The sequence below is a fragment of the Crinia signifera genome, chromosome 2 (genome assembly GCF_055691185.1).
Source record: "Crinia signifera chromosome 2, ASM5569118v1, whole genome shotgun sequence".
Taxonomy (NCBI): Eukaryota; Metazoa; Chordata; class Amphibia; order Anura; family Myobatrachidae; genus Crinia; species Crinia signifera.
The window spans coordinates 6,686,292-6,707,147 of NC_139218.1; the positions used below are offsets into that span (position 1 = coordinate 6,686,292).

At 51.1% G+C, this 20,856-nt stretch overlaps 1 protein-coding gene across 1 annotated transcript in view; it reads right to left on the reverse strand.

Moving 5' to 3' along the window:
* Positions 1–7,337: 7,337 nt before the first annotated feature.
* The window catches only part of FSTL1 (follistatin like 1), a 39,693-nt gene continuing 26,174 nt past the window's right edge, over positions 7,338–20,856 (reverse strand). Inside the window, exons 4-8 of the mRNA XM_083170640.1 lie at positions 20,384–20,527; positions 19,638–19,749; positions 19,366–19,474; positions 9,686–9,747; positions 7,338–8,419 (exon numbers count right to left, since the gene is read on the reverse strand). Coding sequence (XP_083026766.1) covers positions 8,375–8,419; positions 9,686–9,747; positions 19,366–19,474; positions 19,638–19,749; positions 20,384–20,527 — 472 coding nt within the window. The 3' untranslated portion in view covers positions 7,338–8,374. The remainder of the gene's footprint in view (positions 8,420–9,685; positions 9,748–19,365; positions 19,475–19,637; positions 19,750–20,383; positions 20,528–20,856) is intronic.

Sequence of the window (20,856 nt, forward strand, 5' to 3'; positions counted from 1 at the left end):
GTGTGCTGGATGCTAGTCTCAGTATCTGTCATTATGTATGTAGAATGACCATTATATCAGGTTATCCTATGTGCTGGATGCTATTCTCAGTATCTATCATTATGTATGTAGAATGACCATTATATCACTCTATCCTGTGTGCTGGATGCTAGTCTCAGTATCTGTCATTATGTATGTAGAATGACCATTATATCAGGCTATCCTGTGTGCTGGATGCTATTCTCAGTATCTATCATTATGTATGTAGAATGACCATTATATCACTCTATCCTATGTGCTGGATGCTAGTCTCAGTATCTGTCATTATGTATGTAGAATGACCATTATATCACACTATCCTGTGTGCTAGTCTCGGTATCTGTCATTATGTATGTAGAATGACCATTATATCAGGCTATCCTGTGTGCTGGATGCTATTCTCAGTATCTGTCATTATGTATGTAGAATGACCATTATATCAGGCTATCCTATGTGCTGGATGCTAGTCTCGGTATCTGTCATTATGTATGTAGAATGACCATTATATCAGGCTATCCTATGTGCTGGATGCTAGTCTCAGTATCTGTCATTATGTATGTAGAATGACCATTATATCACACTATCCTGTGTGCTAGTCTCGGTATCTGTCATTATGTATGTAGAATGACCATTATATCACTCTATCCTGTGTGCTGGATGCTATTCTCAGTATCTGTCATTATGTATGTAGAATGACCATTATATCACACTATCCTGTGTGCTGGATGCTAATCTCGGTATCTGTCATTATGTATGTAGAATGTCCATTATATCACTCTATCCTGTGTGCTGGATGCTATTCTCGGTATCTGTCATTATGTATGTAGAATGTCCATTATATCACTCTATCCTGTGTGCTGGATGCTAGTCTCGGTATCTGTCATTATGTATGTAGAATGACCATTATATCAGGCTATCCTATGTGCTGGATGCTAGTCTTGGTATCTGTCATTATGTATGTAGAATGACCATTATATCACTCTATCCTGTGTGCTGGATGCTATTCTCGGTATCTGTCATTATGTATGTAGAATGTCCATTATATCAGGCTATCCTATGTGCTGGATGCTATTCTCATTATCTGTCATTATGTATGTAGAATGACCATTATATCACTCTATCCTGTGTGCTGGATGCTATTCTCGGTATCTGTCATTATGTATGTAGAATGACCATTATATCACTCTATCCTGTGTGCTGGATGCTATTCTCGGTATCTGTCATTATGTATGTAGAATGACCATTATATCACTCTATCCTGTGTGCTCGATGCTATTCTCGGTATCTGTCATTATGTATGTAGAATGACCATTATATCAGGCTATCCTATGTGCTGGATGCTAGTCTCAGTATCTGTCATTATGTATGTAGAATGACCATTATATCAGGCCATCCTGTGTGCTGGATGCTATACTCGGTATCTGTCATTATGTATGTAGAATGACCATTATACCACGCTATCCTATGTGCTGGATGCTAGTCTCGGTATCTGTCATTATGTATGTAGAATGACCATTATATCAGGCTATCCTGTGTGCTGGATGCTAGTCTCAGTATCTGTCATTATGTATGTAGAATGACCATTATATCAGGCTATCCTGTGTGCTGGATGCTAGTCTCGGTATCTGTCATTATGTATGTAGAATGACCATTATATCAGGCCATCCTGTGTGCTGGATGCTAGTCTCGGTATCTGTCATTATGTATGTAGAATGACCATTATATCAGGCTATCCTGTGTGCTGGATGCTATTTTCTGTATCTGTCATTACGTATGTAGAATGACCATTATATCATGCTATCCTATGTGCTGGATGCTAATCTCGGTATCTGTCATTACAGATGTAGAATGACCATTATATCACTCTATCCTGTGTGCTGGATGCTATTCTCGGTATCTGTCATTACTTATGTAGAATGACCATTATATCACTCTATCCTGTGTGCTGGATGCTAGTCTTGGTATCTGTCATTATGTATGTAGAATGACCATTATATCACTCTATCCTGTGTGCTAGATGCTAGTCTCGGTATCTGTCATTATGTATGTAGAATGACCATTATATCAGGCTAGTCTGTGTGCTGGATGCTATTCTCGGTATCTGTCATTATGTATGTAGAATGACCATTATACCACGCTATCCTATGTGCTGGATGCTATTCTCAATATCTGTCATTATGTATGTAGAATGACCATTATATCACTCTATCCTATGTGCTGGATGCTATTCTCGGTATCTGTCATTATGTATGTAGAATGACCATTATATCAGGCTATCCTGTGTGCTGGATGCTATTCTCTGTATCTGTCATTACGTATGTAGAATGACCATTATATCACTCTATCCTGTGTGCTGGATGCTAGTCTCAGTATCTGTCATTATGTATGTAGAATGACCATTATATCACTCTATCCTATGTGCTGGATGCTATTCTCGGTACCTGTCATTATGTATGTAGAATGACCATTATATCAGGCTGTCCTATGTGCTGGATGCTAGTCTCAGTATCTGTCATTATGTATGTAGAATGACCATTATATCAGGCTATCCTATGTGCTGGATGCTAATCTCGGTATCTGTCATTATGTATGTAGAATGACCATTATATCAGGCCATCCTATGTGCTGGATGCTAGTCTCGGTATCTGTCATTACAGATGTAGAATGACCATTATATCACTCTATCCTGTGTGCTGGATGCTATTCTCGGTATCTGTCATTACTTATGTAGAATGTCCATTATATCACTCTATCCTGTGTGCTGGATGCTATTCTCGGTATCTGTCATTATGTATGTAGAATGACCATTATATCAGGCTATCCTGTGTGATGGATGCTAGTCTCGGTATCTGTCATTATGTATGTAGAATGACCATTATATCAGGCTATCCTATGTGCTGGATGCTAATCTCGGTATCTGTCATTATGTATGTAGAATGACCATTATATCAGGCTATGCTATGTGCTGGATGCTAGTCTCGGTATCTGTCATTATGTATGTAGAATGACCATTATATCAGGCTATCCTGTGTGCTGGATGCTATTCGCGGTATCTGTCATTATGTATGTAGAATGTCCATTATATCAGGCTATCCTGTGTGCTGGATGCTATTCTCGGTATCTGTCATTATGTATGTAGAATGACCATTATATCAGGTTATCCTGTGTGCTGGATGCTGTTCTCGGTATCTGTCATTATGTATGTAGAATGACCATTATATCAGGTTATCCTATGTGCTGGATGCTAGTCTCAGTATCTATCATTATGTATGTAGAATGACCATTATATCACTCTATCCCATGTGCTGGATGCTAGTCTCGGTATCTGTCATTATGTATGTAGAATGACCATTATATCAGGCTATCCTATGTGCTGGATGCTATTCTCAGTATCTGTCATTATGTATGTAGAATGACCATTATATCACTCTATCCTGTGTGCTGGATGCTAGTCTCAGTATCTGTCATTATGTATGTAGAATGACCATTATATCACTCTATCCTATGTGCTGGATGCTAGTCTCGGTATCTGTCATTATGTATGTAGAATGACCATTATATCACTCTATCCTGTGTGCTGGATGCTAGTCTCGGTATCTGTCATTATGTATGTAGAATGACTATTATATCACTCTATCCTATGTGCTGGATGCTAGTCTCTGTATCTGTCATTATGTATGTAGAATGACCATTATATCACTCTATCCTATGTGCTGGATGCTAATCTCGGTATCTGTCATTATGTATGTAGAATGACCATTATATCAGGCTATCCTATGTGCTGGATGCTAGTCTCGGTATCTGTCATTATGTATGTAGAATGACCATTATATCACTCTATCCTATGTGCTGGATGCTATTCTCGGTATCTGTCATTATGTATGTAGAATGACCATTATATCAGGCTATCCTATGTGCTGGATGCTATTCTCAGTATCTGTCATTATGTATGTAGAATGACCATTATATCACTCTATCCTATGTGCTGGATGCTAGTCTCGGTATCTGTCATTATGTATGTAGAATGACCATTACATCACTCTATCCTGTGTGCTGGATGCTAGTCTCGGTATCTGTCATTATGTATGTAGAATGACCATTATATCAGGCTATCCTATGTGCTGGATGCTATTCTCAGTATCTATCATTATGTATGTAGAATGACCATTATATCAGGCTATCCTGTGTGCTGGATGCTAGTCTCGGTATCTGTCATTATGTATGTAGAATGACCATTATATCAGGCTATCCTATGTGCTGGATGCTATTCTCAGTATCTATCATTATGTATGTAGAATGACCATTATATCAGGCTATCCTGTGTGCTGGATGCTAGTCTCGGTATCTGTCATTATGTATGTAGAATGACCATTATATCACTCTATCCTATGTGCTGGATGCTAGTCTCAGTATCTGTCATTATGTATGTAGAATGACCATTATATCACACTATCCTGTGTGCTAGTCTCGGTATCTGTCATTATGTATGTAGAATGACCATTATATCAGGCTATCCTGTGTGCTGGATGCTATTCTCAGTATCTGTCATTATGTATGTAGAATGACCATTATATCAGGCTATCCTATGTGCTGGATGCTAGTCTCGGTATCTGTCATTATGTATGTAGAATGACCATTATATCAGGCTATCCTATGTGCTGGATGCTAGTCTCGGTATCTGTCATTATGTATGTAGAATGACCATTATATCAGGTTATCCTATGTGCTGGATGCTAGTCTCAGTATCTGTCATTATGTATGTAGAATGACCATTATATCAGGCTATCCTGTGTGCTGGATGCTAGTCTCGGTATCTGTCATTATGTATGTAGAATGACCATTATATCACTCTATCCTGTGTGCTGGATGCTAGTCTCAGTATCTGTCATTATGTATGTAGAATGACCATTATATCAGGTTATCCTGTGTGCTGGATGCTGTTCTCGGTATCTGTCATTATGTATGTAGAATGACCATTATATCACTCTATCCTGTGTGCTGGATGCTAGTCTCGGTATCTGTCATTATGTATGTAGAATGACCATTATATCAGGCTATCCTATGTGCTGGATGCTAATCTCGGTGTCTGTCATTATGTATGTAGAATGACCATTATATCAGGCTATCCTATGTGCTGGATGCTATTCTCAGTATCTGTCATTATGTATGTAGAATGACCATTATATCAGGCTATCCTGTGTGCTGGATGCTATTCTTGGTATCTGTCATTATGTATGTAGAATGACCATTATATCAGGCTATCCTGTGTGCTAGTCTCGGTATCTGTCATTATGTATGTAGAATGACCATTATATCAGGTTATCCTATGTGCTGGATGCTAGTCTCAGTATCTGTCATTATGTATGTAGAATGACCATTATATCAGGCTATCCTGTGTGCTGGATGCTATTCTCGGTATCTGTCATTATGTATGTAGAATGACCATTATATCAGGCTATCCTATGTGCTGGATGCTATTCTTGGTATCTGTCATTATGTATATAGAATGATCATTATATCATGTTATCCTGTGTGCTGGATGCTATTCTCGGTATCTGTCATTACAGACGTAGAATGACCATTATATCAGGCTATCCTATGTGCTGGATGCTATTCTCGGTATCTGTCATTACGTATGTAGAATGACCATTATATCAGGCTATCCTATGTGCTGGATGCTATTCTCGGTATCTGTCATTACGTATGTAGAATGACCATTATATCAGGCCATCCTATGTGCTGGATGCTATTCTCGGTATCTGTCATTATGTACGCAGAATGACTATTGCACAGTACCACTTATGTTGTTCTGCAGGTGCAATGCTCAGCCTGTGGCCCTATTTTCCATGTTGTTCTGCAGGTCCAATGCTCAGCCTGTGGCCCTATTTTCCATGTTGTTCTGCAGGTGCAATGCTCAGCCTGTGGCCCTATTTTCCATGTTGTTCTGCAGGTGCAATGCTCAGCCTGTGGCCCTATTTTCCATGTTGTTCTGCAGGTGCAATGCTCAGCCTGTGGCCCTATTTTCCATGTTGTTCTGCAGGTGCAATGCTCAGCCTGTGGACCTATTTTCCATGTTGTTCTGCAGGTGCAATGCTCAGCCTGTGGCCCTATTTTCCATGTTGTTCTGCAGGTGCAATGCTCAGCCTGTGGCCCTATTTTCCATGTTGTTCTGCAGGTGCAATGCTCAGCCTGTGGCCCTATTTCCCCCATGAATCTGTAACTGACAATATTTCTATCACCGTGAAGCTGATCCTCATTGTTACAGGAGAGGTTCCGCCTGAAAGGACATAGCGGCTCGAAGTTATCACCTTGGCAGACGGGCCACATGGGAATTCCTGATGTCCATGGTATAATAAATATCCTGAAATACTCTGCAATGCTGTGGTTCACAACAACATGGTGCTCTGACCCACACCCTAGTAATAATTGTGCACAGTGAAATATTTTATTAAGGTTTTATTTGGTATAGAATAAAAAAAATACAAATATAAAAACAAATAATGGGTGAAGATTATGCGAAAATGCAGCGCCGGGCACACAGAGCTTTGGCAGACCTCAGAGCGGGTTAATACTGGCTGACAATAGTGACCTCTCAGTGTGCGCACTGGGAGTGGTCACATGGGGGCGGGATGATGGCGGTTATATTTGTGTGATTAACCATCTCAGTGCTGGTAGTGATGTATAATGATCTGGGAGGCACCGGCAGGGTGGTTGGACCCAACTGTCGGGAGCTGCAGAGAAGCCCAGACGTGTGCAGCTGGGGGTAGCGGCACGGACCACCCCGGGGCTATACTTCTGCCCATCACCAGTCTCCTGCCCGCCTCTTCCACAACACCTGGTACAGCGGCATGGTACTGTAATCCCCCATCACGTATCAGTGCCCCTTTATGCCACACTTGGCACAGCGGACTGTTACTGTAATCCCCCTCCCCCATCACGTATCAGTGCCCCTTTATGCCACACTTGGCACAGCGGACTGGTACTGTAACTCCCCCTTCATGCATCAGTGCCCCCTTATGCCACACCTGGCACAGCGGACTGTTACTGTAACCCCCAATCACGTATCAGTGCCCCCTTATGCCACACCTGGCACAGCGGACTGGTACTGTAACTCCCCCTTCATGCATCAGTGCCCCCTTATGCCACACCTGGCTCAGCGGCCTGGTACTATGCTGCAGTCAGCTGGGGTGCTACAGGTGGGTATAGCTTCTCATACTGTGCTTAGTGCCCCAATAGTATAACCCCCCATCACGTATCAATGCCCCCCCTTCCACCACATCTGGTACAGCGTCCTGGTACTGTAACCCCCCCCCCCCCCCATCACATATCAGTGCCCCCTTACACCACCAACCTGGGGCTGGCGACCACTCTGTGATGTCACAAAACGCTGCGTGAAGCCCGTAGCGCAGGACAGGGGTGTGTTGCTACGAGTGACTACAGCTACACAAGTAACACCTAATACTAATAACAAACTCTAATAAACAGAACACAAGATACAGTTTGGCCTTGTTGCAGGGCCCAGAAATCGTAGCACCTTAATGGGGAGTCGGAGGGTGGGGGGCGGACAGCGGACGTTCATCGGAGCCGGGGTAATCTAGTACATTCTACTTACCCTGGCCACAGAGTGGGGAGATGTATCAAATCATGGAGAGGATTGTAGTGATGTCAGTGTCTGCTAGAGAAATGACAGCTGATTGGTTGCCATGGGTGAGGTCTTCAAGGTTTGATAGACCCCCCCCTCCCCTGACATCTGAAGTGCAATAATGTATGTTCTGTTGCGCTGGCCAATAAGAACACAGATTGGTCCACGCGGAGGCGGGCGTATTCCCCAGCATTCTGCACACGTCAATATACATTAAATATACCATCCGCACACGCCTGACACTCATCGGCTACACCTGTAATCTCGTCCCACGCTCTCCCCCCCCCCCCCCACACCCCACCCTGGACTCGTCCTCCGATGGAATCTGCATTATAAGCAATAAGGCACCCAGCGAGCATACTACAATGCCGCAAACATGTCCATCGGACTCCGGGCAGAGAGTGGCAGACATGGGCCTCAGCGCACCGGTATATTGCTGCACCCCCCCCCCCCCCCAGATGTGCGCCATCACTGGGCAGCCGAGTGCGTTATTACCATAAGGCGTGTGGACAGGATGAAATGATTGGATAGTTTTTGGCGGGGGCAGGAACCCAGTGGCCCCGCACCCCTTTTTGCACCTATGCCCTACAAAAGGTTGTTTTTATTTTTTTCTTGATGACAACAGCTAAGAACAGATTCTCCTGCCCATCCCCATAGACTAGGTAATGCCGGGGAGCGCGGGCGTAGCGGCGCAGGGAATCCGCTGCTCCATGCTCAGATGTCTTTGCTGCTGCCTGTCTTGGACTTCTCAATGGTGTCCTGCAAGATTACAGATAGGGCGGCCGTCAGTAAGTGACACTATTACATCTCACCGGGGCTTACAGGGTGTATGGCCAGCAGCAGGGAGCCGGGGTGTACAGTCAGTGGCAGGGAGCCAGGGGGTGTGGTCAGCAGGGGGTGTGATCAGCAGCAGGGAGCCGGGGGTGTGGTCAGAGCAAGGGAGGGGGGTTGTGATCAGTGGGGGTGTGGTCAGCGGCAGGGAGCTGGAGCTGTGGTCAGGGGGGGGAGTGATCAGTGGGGGGGGGGTCAGCGCCAGGGAGCCGGGGTCAGCAGCAGGGAACCGGGGGTGGAGTCAGCGGCAAAGAACCGGGGGGTGGGGTGATCAGCGGGGGTGTGGTCAGTGGCAGGGAGTAGGGTCAGCGGCTGGCAGGGAACCGGGGGTGGGGTCAGTGACAGGGAGCCGGGGTGATCAGCGGCAGGGAGCTGGGGGTGGGGTCAGCGGCTGTCAGGGAACCGGGGGTGGGGTGATCAGCAGAGGTGCGGTCAGTGGCAGAGAGTAGGGGGTGGGGTGATCAGCGGGGGGGTGGGGTGGTCAGTGACAGGGAGCCGGGGTGATAAGCAGGGGTGTGGTCAGTGGCAGGGAGCTGGGGTCAGCGGCTGTCAGGGAACCGGGGGTGGGGTGATCAGCAGAGGTTGGGTCAGTGGCAGGGAGTAGGGGGTGGGGTGGGGTGGTCAGTGACAGGGAGCCGGGGTGATCAGCAGGGGTGTGGTCAGTGGCAGGGAACTGGGGGTGGGGTCAGCGGCTGTCAGGGAACCGGGGGTGGGGTGATCAGCAGAGGTGCGGTCAGTGGCAGAGAGTAGGGGGTGGGGTGATCAGCGGGGGGGGTGGGGTGGTCAGTTACAGGGAGCCGGGGGTGGAGTCAGCGGCAAAGAACCGGGGGTGGGGTGATCAGCGGAGGTGGGGTCAGTCGCAGGGAGTGGGGTGATCAGCGGAGGTGGGGTCAGTGGCAGGGATTAGGGGGTGGGGTGATCAGCAGGGGGGTGGGGTGGTCAGTGACAGGGAGCCGGGGATGGAGTCAGCGGCAAAGAACCGGGGGTGGGGTGATCAGCGGAGGTGGGGTCAGTCGCAGGGAGTGGGGTGATCAGCGGAGGTGGGGTCAGTGGCAGGGAGTAGGGAGTAGGGTGATCAGCGGAGGTGGGGTCAGTGGCAGGGAGTGGGGTGATCAGCGGGGGGGTGGGGTGGTCAGTGACAGGGAGCCGGGGGTGTAGTCAGCGTTATGGTTATGTGATGTGCTGTCTCCTTACCTGATGCTTCCTCAGCTCATCCACATATCTGCTCATATCTTCCCCTGTTTGCGCATCTTTGCCTGGAAGAGAGTTATCGATGATTAAACACTGCGCCATCTATGACTGCATCGCACAACCCACCGACTGCCGGTATGTAACCCTTATGTATCCCAGGCCCACATGCAGCGGATTGTATCTGTGGGCATATTGTACGTGGCTTACCCTCACATGACATGGCGGTGCAGACCCAGTTCCCGCAGGCGCACACGCAGCGGTTGCACTGAGTGTATCTGTGTGCGTATTGTATGTGGCTTACCCTCACACGACATGGCGGTGCAGACCCAGTTCCTGCAGGCGCACACGCAGCGGTTGCACTGAGTGTATCTGTGTGCGTATTGTATGTGGCTTACCCTCACATGACATGGCGGTGCAGACCCAGTTCCCGCAGGCGCACATGCAGCAGTTGCACTGAGTGTATCTGTGTGAGTATTGTATGTGGCTTACCCTCACACGACATAGCGGTGCAGACCCAGTTCCTGCAGGGGCACACGCAGCGGTTGTACTGAGTGTATCTGTGTGCGTATTGTATGTGGCTTACCCTCACACGACATGGCGGTGCAGACCCAGTTCCTGCAGGCGCACATGCAGCAGTTGCACTGAGTGTATCTGTGTGCGTATTGTATGTGGCTTACCCTCACACGACATGGCGGTGCAGACACAGTTCCCGCAGGCGCACACGCAGCGGTTGCACTGAGTGTATCTGTGTGCGTATTGTATGTGGCTTACCCTCACACGACATGGCGGTGCAGACCCAGTTCCCGCAGGCGCACATGCAGCAGTTGCACTGAGTGTATCTGTGTGAGTATTGTATGTGGCTTACCCTCACACGACATGGCGGTGCAGACCCAGTTCCTGCAGGCGCACATGCAGCAGTTGCACTGAGTGTATCTGTGTGTGTATTGTATGTGGCTTACCCTCACACGACATGGCGGTGCAGACCCAGTTCCTGCAGGGGCACACACAGCGGTTGCACTGAGTGTATCTGTGTGCGTATTGTATGTAGCTTACCCTCACACGACATGGCGGTGCAGACCCAGTTCCTGCAGGCGCACATGCAGCGGTTGCATTGAGTGTATCTGTGTGCGTATTGTACGTGGCTTACCCTCACATGACATGGCGGTGCAGACCCAGTTCCCGCAGGCGCACATGCAGCGGTTGCACTGAGTGTATCTGTGTCCGTATTGTATGTGGCTTACCCTCACACGACATGGCGGTGCAGACCCAGTTCCCGCAGGCGCACATGCAGCGGTTGCACTGAGTGTATCTGTGTGCGTATTGTATGTGGCTTACCCTCACACGACATGGCGGTGCAGACCCAGTTCCTGCAGGCGCACACGCAGCGGTTGCACTGAGTGTATCTGTGTGCGTATTGTATGTGGCTTACCCTCACACGACATGGCGGTGCAGACCCAGTTCCCGCAGGCGCACATGCAGCGGTTGCACTGAGTGTATCTGTGTGCGTATTGTATGTGGCTTACCCTCACACGACATGGCGGTGCAGACCCAGTTCCTGCAGGCGCACACGCAGCGGTTGCACTGAGTGTATCTGTGTGCGTATTGTATGTGGCTTACCCTCACACGACATGGCGGTGCAGACCCAGTTCCTGCAGGCGCACACGCAGCGGTTGCACTGAGTGTATCTGTGTGCGTATTGTATGTGGCTTACCCTCACACGACATGGCGGTGCAGACCCAGTTCCTGCAGGGGCACACACAGCGGTTGCACTGAGTGTATCTGTGTGCGTATTGTATGTAGCTTACCCTCACACGACATGGCGGTGCAGACCCAGTTCCTGCAGGCGCACATGCAGCGGTTGCATTGAGTGTATCTGTGTGCGTATTGTATGTGGCTTACCCTCACACGACATGGCGGTGCAGACCCAGTTCCTGCAGGCGCACACGCAGCGGTTGCACTGAGTGTATCTGTGTGCGTATTGTACGTGGCTTACCCTCACATGACATGGCGGTGCAGACCCAGTTCCCGCAGGCGCACATGCAGCGGTTGCACTGAGTGTATCTGTGTCCGTATTGTATGTGGCTTACCCTCACACGACATGGCGGTGCAGACCCAGTTCCCGCAGGCGCACATGCAGCGGTTGCACTGAGTGTATCTGTGTGCGTATTGTATGTGGCTTACCCTCACACGACATGGCGGTGCAGACCCAGTTCCTACAGGCGCACACGCAGCGGTTGCACTGAGTGTATCTGTGTGAGTATTGTATGTGGCTTACCCTCACACGACATGGCGGTGCAGACCCAGTTCCCGCAGGAGAACACGCAGCGGTTGCACTGAGTGTATCTGTGTGCGTATTGTATGTGGCTTACCCTCACACGACATGGCGGTGCAGACCCAGTTCCCGCAGGCGCACATGCAGCGGTTGCATTGAGTGTATCTGTGTGCGTATTGTATGTGGCTTACCCTCACATGACATGGCAGTGCAGACCCAGTTCCCGCAGGCGCACATGCAGCGGTTGCACTGAGTGTATCTGTGTGCGTATTGTATGTGGCTTACCCTCACACGACATGGCGGTGCAGACCCAGTTCCTGCAGGCGCACATGCAGCAGTTGCACTGAGTGTATCTGTGTGCGTATTGTACGTGGCTTACCCTCACATGACATGGCGGTGCAGACCCAGTTCCCGCAGGCGCACATGCAGCAGTTGCACTGAGTGTATCTGTGTGCGTATTGTATGTGGCTTACCCTCACACGACATGGCGGTGCAGACCCAGTTCCCGCAGGCGCACATGCAGCGGTTGCATTGAGTGTATCTGTGTGCGTATTGTATGTGGCTTACCCTCACACGACATGGCGGTGCAGACCCAGTTCCCGCAGGAGAACACGCAGCGGTTGCACTGAGTGTATCTGTGTGCTTTTTACATGTGGCTTACCCTCACACGACATGGCGGTGCAGACCCAGTTCCCGCAGGCGCACATGCAGCGGTTGCACTGAGTGTATCTGTGTGCGTATTGTATGTGGCTTACCCTCACACGACATGGCGGTGCAGACCCAGTTCCCGCAGGAGAACACGCAGCGGTTGCACTGAGTGTATCTGTGTGCGTATTGTATGTGGCTTACCCTCACACGACATGGCGGTGCAGACCCAGTTCCTACAGGCGCACACGCAGCGGTTGCACTGAGTGTATCTGTGTGAGTATTGTATGTGGCTTACCCTCACACGACATGGCGGTGCAGACCCAGTTCCCGCAGGAGAACACGCAGCGGTTGCACTGAGTGTATCTGTGTGCGTATTGTATGTGGCTTACCCTCACACGACATGGCCGTGCAGACCCAGTTCCCGCAGGCGCACACGCAGCGGTTGCACTGAGTGTATCTGTGTGTGTATTGTATGTGGCTTACCCTCACACGACATGGCGGTGCAGACCCAGTTCCCGCAGGCGCACATGCAGCGGTTGCATTGAGTGTATCTGTGTGCGTATTGTATGTGGCTTACCCTCACACGACATGGCGGTGCAGACCCAGTTCCCGCAGGAGAACACGCAGCGGTTGCACTGAGTGTATCTGTGTGCGTATTGTATGTGGCTTACCCTCACACGACATGGCGGTGCAGACCCAGTTCCCGCAGGCGCACATGCAGCGGTTGCATTGAGTGTATCTGTGTGCGTATTGTATGTGGCTTACCCTCACACGACATGGCGGTGCAGACCCAGTTCCCGCAGGAGAACACGCAGCGGTTGCACTGAGTGTATCTGTGTGCGTATTGTATGTGGCTTACCCTCACACGACATGGCGGTGCAGACCCAGTTCCTACAGGCGCACACGCAGCGGTTGCACTGAGTGTATCTGTGTGCGTATTGTATGTGGCTTACCCTCACACGACATGGCGGTGCAGACCCAGTTCCCGCAGGAGAACACGCAGCGGTTGCACTGAGTGTATCTGTGTGCGTATTGTATGTGGCTTACCCTCACACGACATGGCCGTGCAGACCCAGTTCCCGCAGGCGCACACGCAGCGGTTGCACTTAGTGTGTCTGTGTGGGTATTGTATGTGGCTTACCCTCACACGACATGGCGGTGCAGATCCAGTTCCTGCAGGCGCACATGCAGCGGTTGCACTGAGTGTATCTGTGTGTGTATTGTATGTGTCTTACCCTCACACGACATGACGGTGCAGACCCAGTTCCCGCAGACGCAGCGGTTGCACTGAGTGTATCTGTGTGCGTATTGTATGTGGCTTACCCTCACACGACATGGCGGTACAGACACAGTTCCCGCAGGCGCACACGCAGCGGTTGCACTGAGTGTATCTGTGTGCGTATTGTATGTGGCTTACCCTCACATGACATGGCGGTGCAGACCCAGTTCCCGCAGGCGCACACGCAGCGGTTGCACTGAGTGTATCTGTGTGCGTATTGTATGTGGCTTACCCTCACGCGACATGGCGGTGCAGACCCAGTTCCCGCAGGTGCACACGCAGCGGTTGCATTGAGTGTATCTGTGTGCATATTGTATGTGGCTTACCCTCACACGACATGGCGATGCAGACCCAGTTCCCGCAGGCGCACACGCAGCGGTTGCACTGAGTGTATCTGTGTGCGTATTGTATGTGGCTTACCCTCACACGACATGGCGGTGCAGACCCAGTTCCCGCAGGCGCACACGCAGCGGTTGCACTGAGTGTATCTGTGTGCGTATTGTATGTGGCTTACCCTCACACGACATGGCGATGCAGACCCAGTTCCCGCAGGCGCACACGCAGCGGTTGCACTGAGTGTATCTGTGTGCGTATTGTATGTGGCTTACCCTCACACGACATGGCGATGCAGACCCAGTTCCCGCAGGCGCACACGCAGCGGTTGCACTGAGTGTATCTGTGTGCGTATTGTATGTGTCTTACCCTCACACGACATGACGGTGCAGACCCAGTTCCCGCAGACGCAGCGGTTGCACTGAGTGTATCTGTGTGCGTATTGTATGTGGCTTACCCTCACACGACATGGCGGTACAGACACAGTTCCCGCAGGCGCACACGCAGCGGTTGCACTGAGTGTATCTGTGTGCGTATTGTATGTGGCTTACCCTCACTCGACATGGCGGTGCAGACACAGTTCCCGCAGGCGCACACGCAGCGGTTGCACTGAGTGTATCTGTGTGCGTATTGTATGTGGCTTACCCTCACTCGACATGGCGGTGCAGACACAGTTCCTGCAGGGGTACACGCAGCGGTTGCACTGAGTGTATCTGTGTGCGTATTGTATGTGTCTTACCCTCACGCGACATGGCGGTGCAGACCCAGTTCCCGCAGGTGCACACGCAGCGGTTGCATTGAGTGTATCTGTGTGCGTATTGTATGTGGCTTACCCTCACACGACATGGCGATGCAGACCCAGTTCCCGCAGGCGCACACGCAGCGGTTGCACTGAGTGTATCTGTGTGCGTATTGTATGTGGCTTACCCTCACACGACATGGCGGTGCAGACCCAGTTCCCGCAGGCGCACACGCAGCGGTTGCACTGAGTGTATCTGTGTGCGTATTGTATGTGGCTTACCCTCACACGACATGGCGATGCAGACCCAGTTCCCGCAGGCGCACACGCAGCGGTTGCACTGAGTGTATCTGTGTGCGTATTGTATGTGGCTTACCCTCACATGACATGGCGGTGCAGACCCAGTTCCTGCAGGGGCACACACAGCAGTTGCACTGAGTGTATCTGTGTGCGTATTGTATGTGGCTTACCCTCACACAACATGGCGGTGCAGACCCAGTTCCTGCAGGTGCACATGCAGCGGTTGCACTTAGTGTGTCTGTATGGGTATTGTATGTGGCTTACCCTCACACGACATGGCGGTGCAGACCCAGTTCCCGCAGGTGCACACGCAGCGGTTGCACTGAGTGTATCTGTGTGCGTATTGTATGTGGCTTACCCTCACACGACATGGCGGTGCAGACCCAGTTCCCGCAGGCGTACATGCACCGATTGCACTGAGTGTATCTGTGTGCGTATTGTATGTGGCTTACCCTCACATGACATGGCAGTGCAGACCCAGTTCCTGCAGACGCACACGCAGCGGTTGTACTGAGTGTATCTGTGTGCGTATTGTATGTGTCTTACCCTCACACGACATGGCGGTGCAGACCCAGTTCCCGCAGGCGCACACACAGCGGTTGCATTGAGTGTATCTGTGTGCGTATAGTATGTGGCTTACCCTCACACGACATGGCGGTGCAGACCCAGTTCCCGCAGGCCACACGCAGCGGTTGCACTGAGTGTATCTGTGTGCGTATTGTATGTGGCTTACCCTCACACGACATGGCGGTACAGACACAGTTCCCGCAGGCGCACACGCAGCGGTTGCACTGAGTGTATCTGTGTGCGTATTGTATGTGGCTTACCCTCACATGACATGGCGGTGCAGACCCAGTTCCCGCAGGCGCACACGCAGCGGTTGCACTGAGTGTATCTGTGTGCGTATTGTATGTGGCTTACCCTCACTCGACATGGCGGTGCAGACACAGTTCCTGCAGGGGTACACGCAGCGGTTGCACTGAGTGTATCTGTGTGCGTATTGTATGTGTCTTACCCTCACGCGACATGGCGGTGCAGACCCAGTTCCCGCAGGTGCACACGCAGCGGTTGCATTGAGTGTATCTGTGTGCGTATTGTATGTGGCTTACCCTCACACGACATGGCGATGCAGACCAAGTTCCCGCAGGCGCACACGCAGCGGTTGCACTGAGTGTATCTGTGTGCGTATTGTATGTGGCTTACCCTCACACGACATGGCGGTGCAGACCCAGTTCCCGCAGGTGCACACGCAGCGGTTGCACTGAGTGTATCTGTGTGCGTATTGTATGTGGCTTACCCTCACACGACATGGCGGTGCAGACCCAGTTCCCGCAGGCGTACATGCACCGATTGCACTGAGTGTATCTGTGTGCGTATTGTATGTGGCTTACCCTCACATGACATGGCAGTGCAGACCCAGTTCCTGCAGACGCACACGCAGCGGTTGTACTGAGTGTATCTGTGTGCGTATTGTATGTGTCTTACCCTCACACGACATGGCGGTGCAGACCCAGTTCCCGCAGGCGCACACACAGCGGTTGCATTGAGTGTATCTGTGTGCGTATAGTATGTGGCTTACCCTCACACGACATGGCGGTGCAGACCCAGTTCCCGCAGGCCACACGCAGCGGTTGCACTGAGTGTATCTGTGTGCGTATTGTATGTGGCTTACCCTCACACGACATGGCGGTACAGACACAGTTCCCGCAGGCGCACACGCAGCGGTTGCACTGAGTGTATCTGTGTGCGTATTGTATGTGGCTTACCCTCACATGACATGGCGGTGCAGACCCAGTTCCCGCAGGCGCACACGCAGCGGTTGCACTGAGTGTATCTGTGTGCGTATTGTATGTGGCTTACCCTCACTCGACATGGCGGTGCAGACACAGTTCCTGCAGGGGTACACGCAGCGGTTGCACTGAGTGTATCTGTGTGCGTATTGTATGTGTCTTACCCTCACGCGACATGGCGGTGCAGACCCAGTTCCCGCAGGTGCACACGCAGCGGTTGCATTGAGTGTATCTGTGTGCGTATTGTATGTGGCTTACCCTCACACGACATGGCGATGCAGACCAAGTTCCCGCAGGCGCACACGCAGCGGTTGCACTGAGTGTATCTGTGTGCGTATTGTATGTGGCTTACCCTCACACGACATGGCGGTGCAGACCCAGTTCCCACAGGCGCACACGCAGCGGTTGCATTGAGTGTATCTGTGTGCGTACTGTACGTGGCTTACCCTCACACGACATGGCGGTGCAGACCCAGTTCCTGCAGGCGCACACGCAGCGGTTGCACTAAGTGTATCTGTGTGCGTATTGTACGTGCTTACCCTCACATGACATGGTGGTGCAGACCCAGTTCCCGCAGGCGCACACGCAGCGGTTGCACTGAGTGTATCTGTGTGCGTATTGTATGTGGCTTACCCCTCACACGACATGGCGATGCAGACCCAGTTCCCGCGAGGCGCACACGCAGCGGTTGCACTGAGTGTATCTGTGTGCGTATTGTATGTGTCTTACCCTCACACGACATGACGGTGCAGACCCCAGTTCCCGCAGACGCAGCGGTTGCACTGAGTGTATCTGTGTGGGCGTATTGTATGTGGCTTACCCTCACACGACATGGCGGTACAGACACAGTCCCCGCAGGCGCACACGCAGCGGTTGCACTGAGTGTATCTGTGTGCGTATTGTATGTGGCTTACCCTCACTCGACATGGCGGTGCAGACACAGTTCCCGCAGGCGCACAATGCAGCGGTTGCACTGAGTGTATCTGTGTGCGTATTGTATGTGGCTTACCCTCACTCGACATGGCGGTGCAGACACAGTTCCTGCAGGGGTACACGCAGCGGTTGCACTGAGTGTATCTGTGTGCGTATTGTATGTGTCTTACCCTCACGCGACATGGCGATGCAGACCCAGTTCCCGCAGGCGCACACGCAGCGGTTGCACTGAGTGTATCTGTGTGCGTATTGTATGTGGCTTACCCTCACACGACATGGCGGTGCAGACCCAGTTCCCGCAGGCGCACATGCAGCGGTTGCATTGAGTGTATCTGTGTGCGTATTGTATGTGGCTTACCCTCACACGACATGGCGGTGCAGACCCAGTTCCCGCAGGTGCACACGCAGCGGTTGTACTGAGTGTATCTGTGTGCGTATTGTATGTGCTTACCTCACACGACATAGCGGTGCAGACCCAGTTCCCCGCAGGCGCACATGCAGCGGTTGCATTGAGTGTATCTGTGTGCGTATTGTATGTGGCTTACCCTCACACGACATGGCGGTGCAGACCCAGTTCCTGCAGGCGCACATGCAGCAGTTGCACTGAGTGTATCTGTGTGCGTATTGTATGTGGCTTACCCTCACATGACATGGCGGTGCAGACCCAGTTCCTGCAGGGGCACACACAGCAGTTGCACTGAGTGTATCTGTGTGCGTATTGTATGTGGCTTACCCTCACACAACATGGCGGTGCAGACCCAGTTCCCGCAGGCGCACATGCAGCGGTTGCACTTAGTGTGTCTGTATGGGTATTGTATGTGGCTTACCCTCACACGACATGGCGGTGCAGACCCAGTTCACGCAGGCCACACGCAGCGGTTGCACTGAGTGTATCTGTGTGCGTATTGTATGTGGCTTACCCTCACACGACATGGCGGTGCAGACCCAGTTCCTGCAGGCCACACGCAGCGGTTGCACTGAGTGTATCTGTGTGAGTATTGTATGTGGCTTACCCTCACACGACATGGCGGTGCAGACCCAGTTCCCGCAGGCGCACACGCAGTGGTTGCACTGAGTGTATCTGTGTGCGTATTGTATGTGGCTTACCCTCACACGACATGGCGGTGCAGACCTAGTTCCCGCAGGCGCACACGCAGCGGTTGCACTGAGTGTGTCTGTGTGCGTATTGTATGTGGCTTACCCTCACACGACATGGCGGTGCAGACCCAGTTCCCGCAGGCGCACACGCAGTGGTTGCACTGAGTGTATCTGTGTGCGTATTGTATGTGGCTTACCCTCACACGACATGGCGGTGCAGACCTAGTTCCCGCAGGCGCACACGCAGCGGTTGCACTGAGTGTGTCTGTGTGCGTATTGTATGTGGCTTACCCTCACACGACATGGCGGTGCAGACCCAGTTCCCGCAGGCGCACACGCAGCGGTTACATTGAACCTGTGTCTCTGCTCCGTCCTCGTAGGTCTCATCCTCCAGGGCGCACTCTGGGAAATGGAGCAGAGGGGTGAGTTACTGCCCTTCGTAGGGGGGGTTATTACAGGTACTGGAGGGTCGTTCACTGCCAAATCCACCACCAGCCCCACAAACACCGGAGAACCCCCACCCCCGGCAAAGATGGGGAACGTAGGACGCCCCTGATACCTACTTTTCTCTGGGGGTTGAAGGTGGGGTTGAGGCATTTCAGGAACTCGTTGTAGTTCAGCTTCCAGTCGGCGTTCTCGTCCGATAACTCAATCAGAGCCTCCACGCACAGACCCCTGGAACAGACAGGACATGGCGGTAGTACAGAGCCGACTCTGGGGATCATGGGGTGAGCATTGCAGGAATGTAGGGGCGGAGACAGGAGGGGGCGTGGGTTATAGGATAGACAGCGTGGACGATGACAAAGGACAACACAAGCAAAAGGTCAACCTTAAAAAGGTTGACACATGAAAAGGTTGACATGAGTTTTTCATCGACGTCAATTAGTGTAATGCAGTCCAGGTGTATGTTACCGTATGAAAAAAGCCCCCAAAAAATGAAGAAAAAAAAAATTGCGACCCATGTCTACCTTGTTATGTGTCAACAATTGCCATGTCAACCTTTTGCATGTGTTGACCTAGTTAATATCGACCTAGTGCATGTTGAAATGTTGGTGTCGGCCTATCTACCATCCGGACCCGGACAGGAGGTGGCGTGGCAAGGAAGGGGTGAACTGCTGAGGTGACGGTCGTGCATTTACCATACGATCGGTCTGATACTATACGCGGTGCAGAATAGCGCACTGAAGCGCCGGCAGCACCGCGCGACACATAGTGTGACTGGTGTCGGGGAATATACAATGCGACAGACGGAACCCGCGCCTCACTGCCATGGAAGCACCATAACGAGGTGTCCGCCTGAGGTTCTCACTTCAGGATCTTGTTGGTCTCCTGGTCCACGTAGGTTGTGATGTTAATGGCGTCTGATTCTGTTTCTAGGAACTTGAGGAATTCGGAGGAGTCCAGACGGGAATCGCCATCGTCGTAGCTCTGTCGGCAGAAAAAACATAAGAGGCTGTGAGTAGATCATGTAGGATTTATAGCTATGGTCGGTGATCCCTGATATCGATGATCGGTCGGTGATCTCTGATATCGATGATCGGACATCACCGCCGGTTCTGACATCTGATATATCAGAGGCTGTGAGTAGATCATGTAGGATGTATAGCTATAGTCGGTGATCACTGATATCGATGATCGGCCATCACCGCTGGTTCTGACATCTGATATATCGGAGGCTGTGAGTAGATCATGTAGGATTTATAGCTATGGTCGTGATCTCTGATATCGATGATCTGCCATCGCATATATAATAAGTAATCATAGCGGCGTCTGACACCTTCA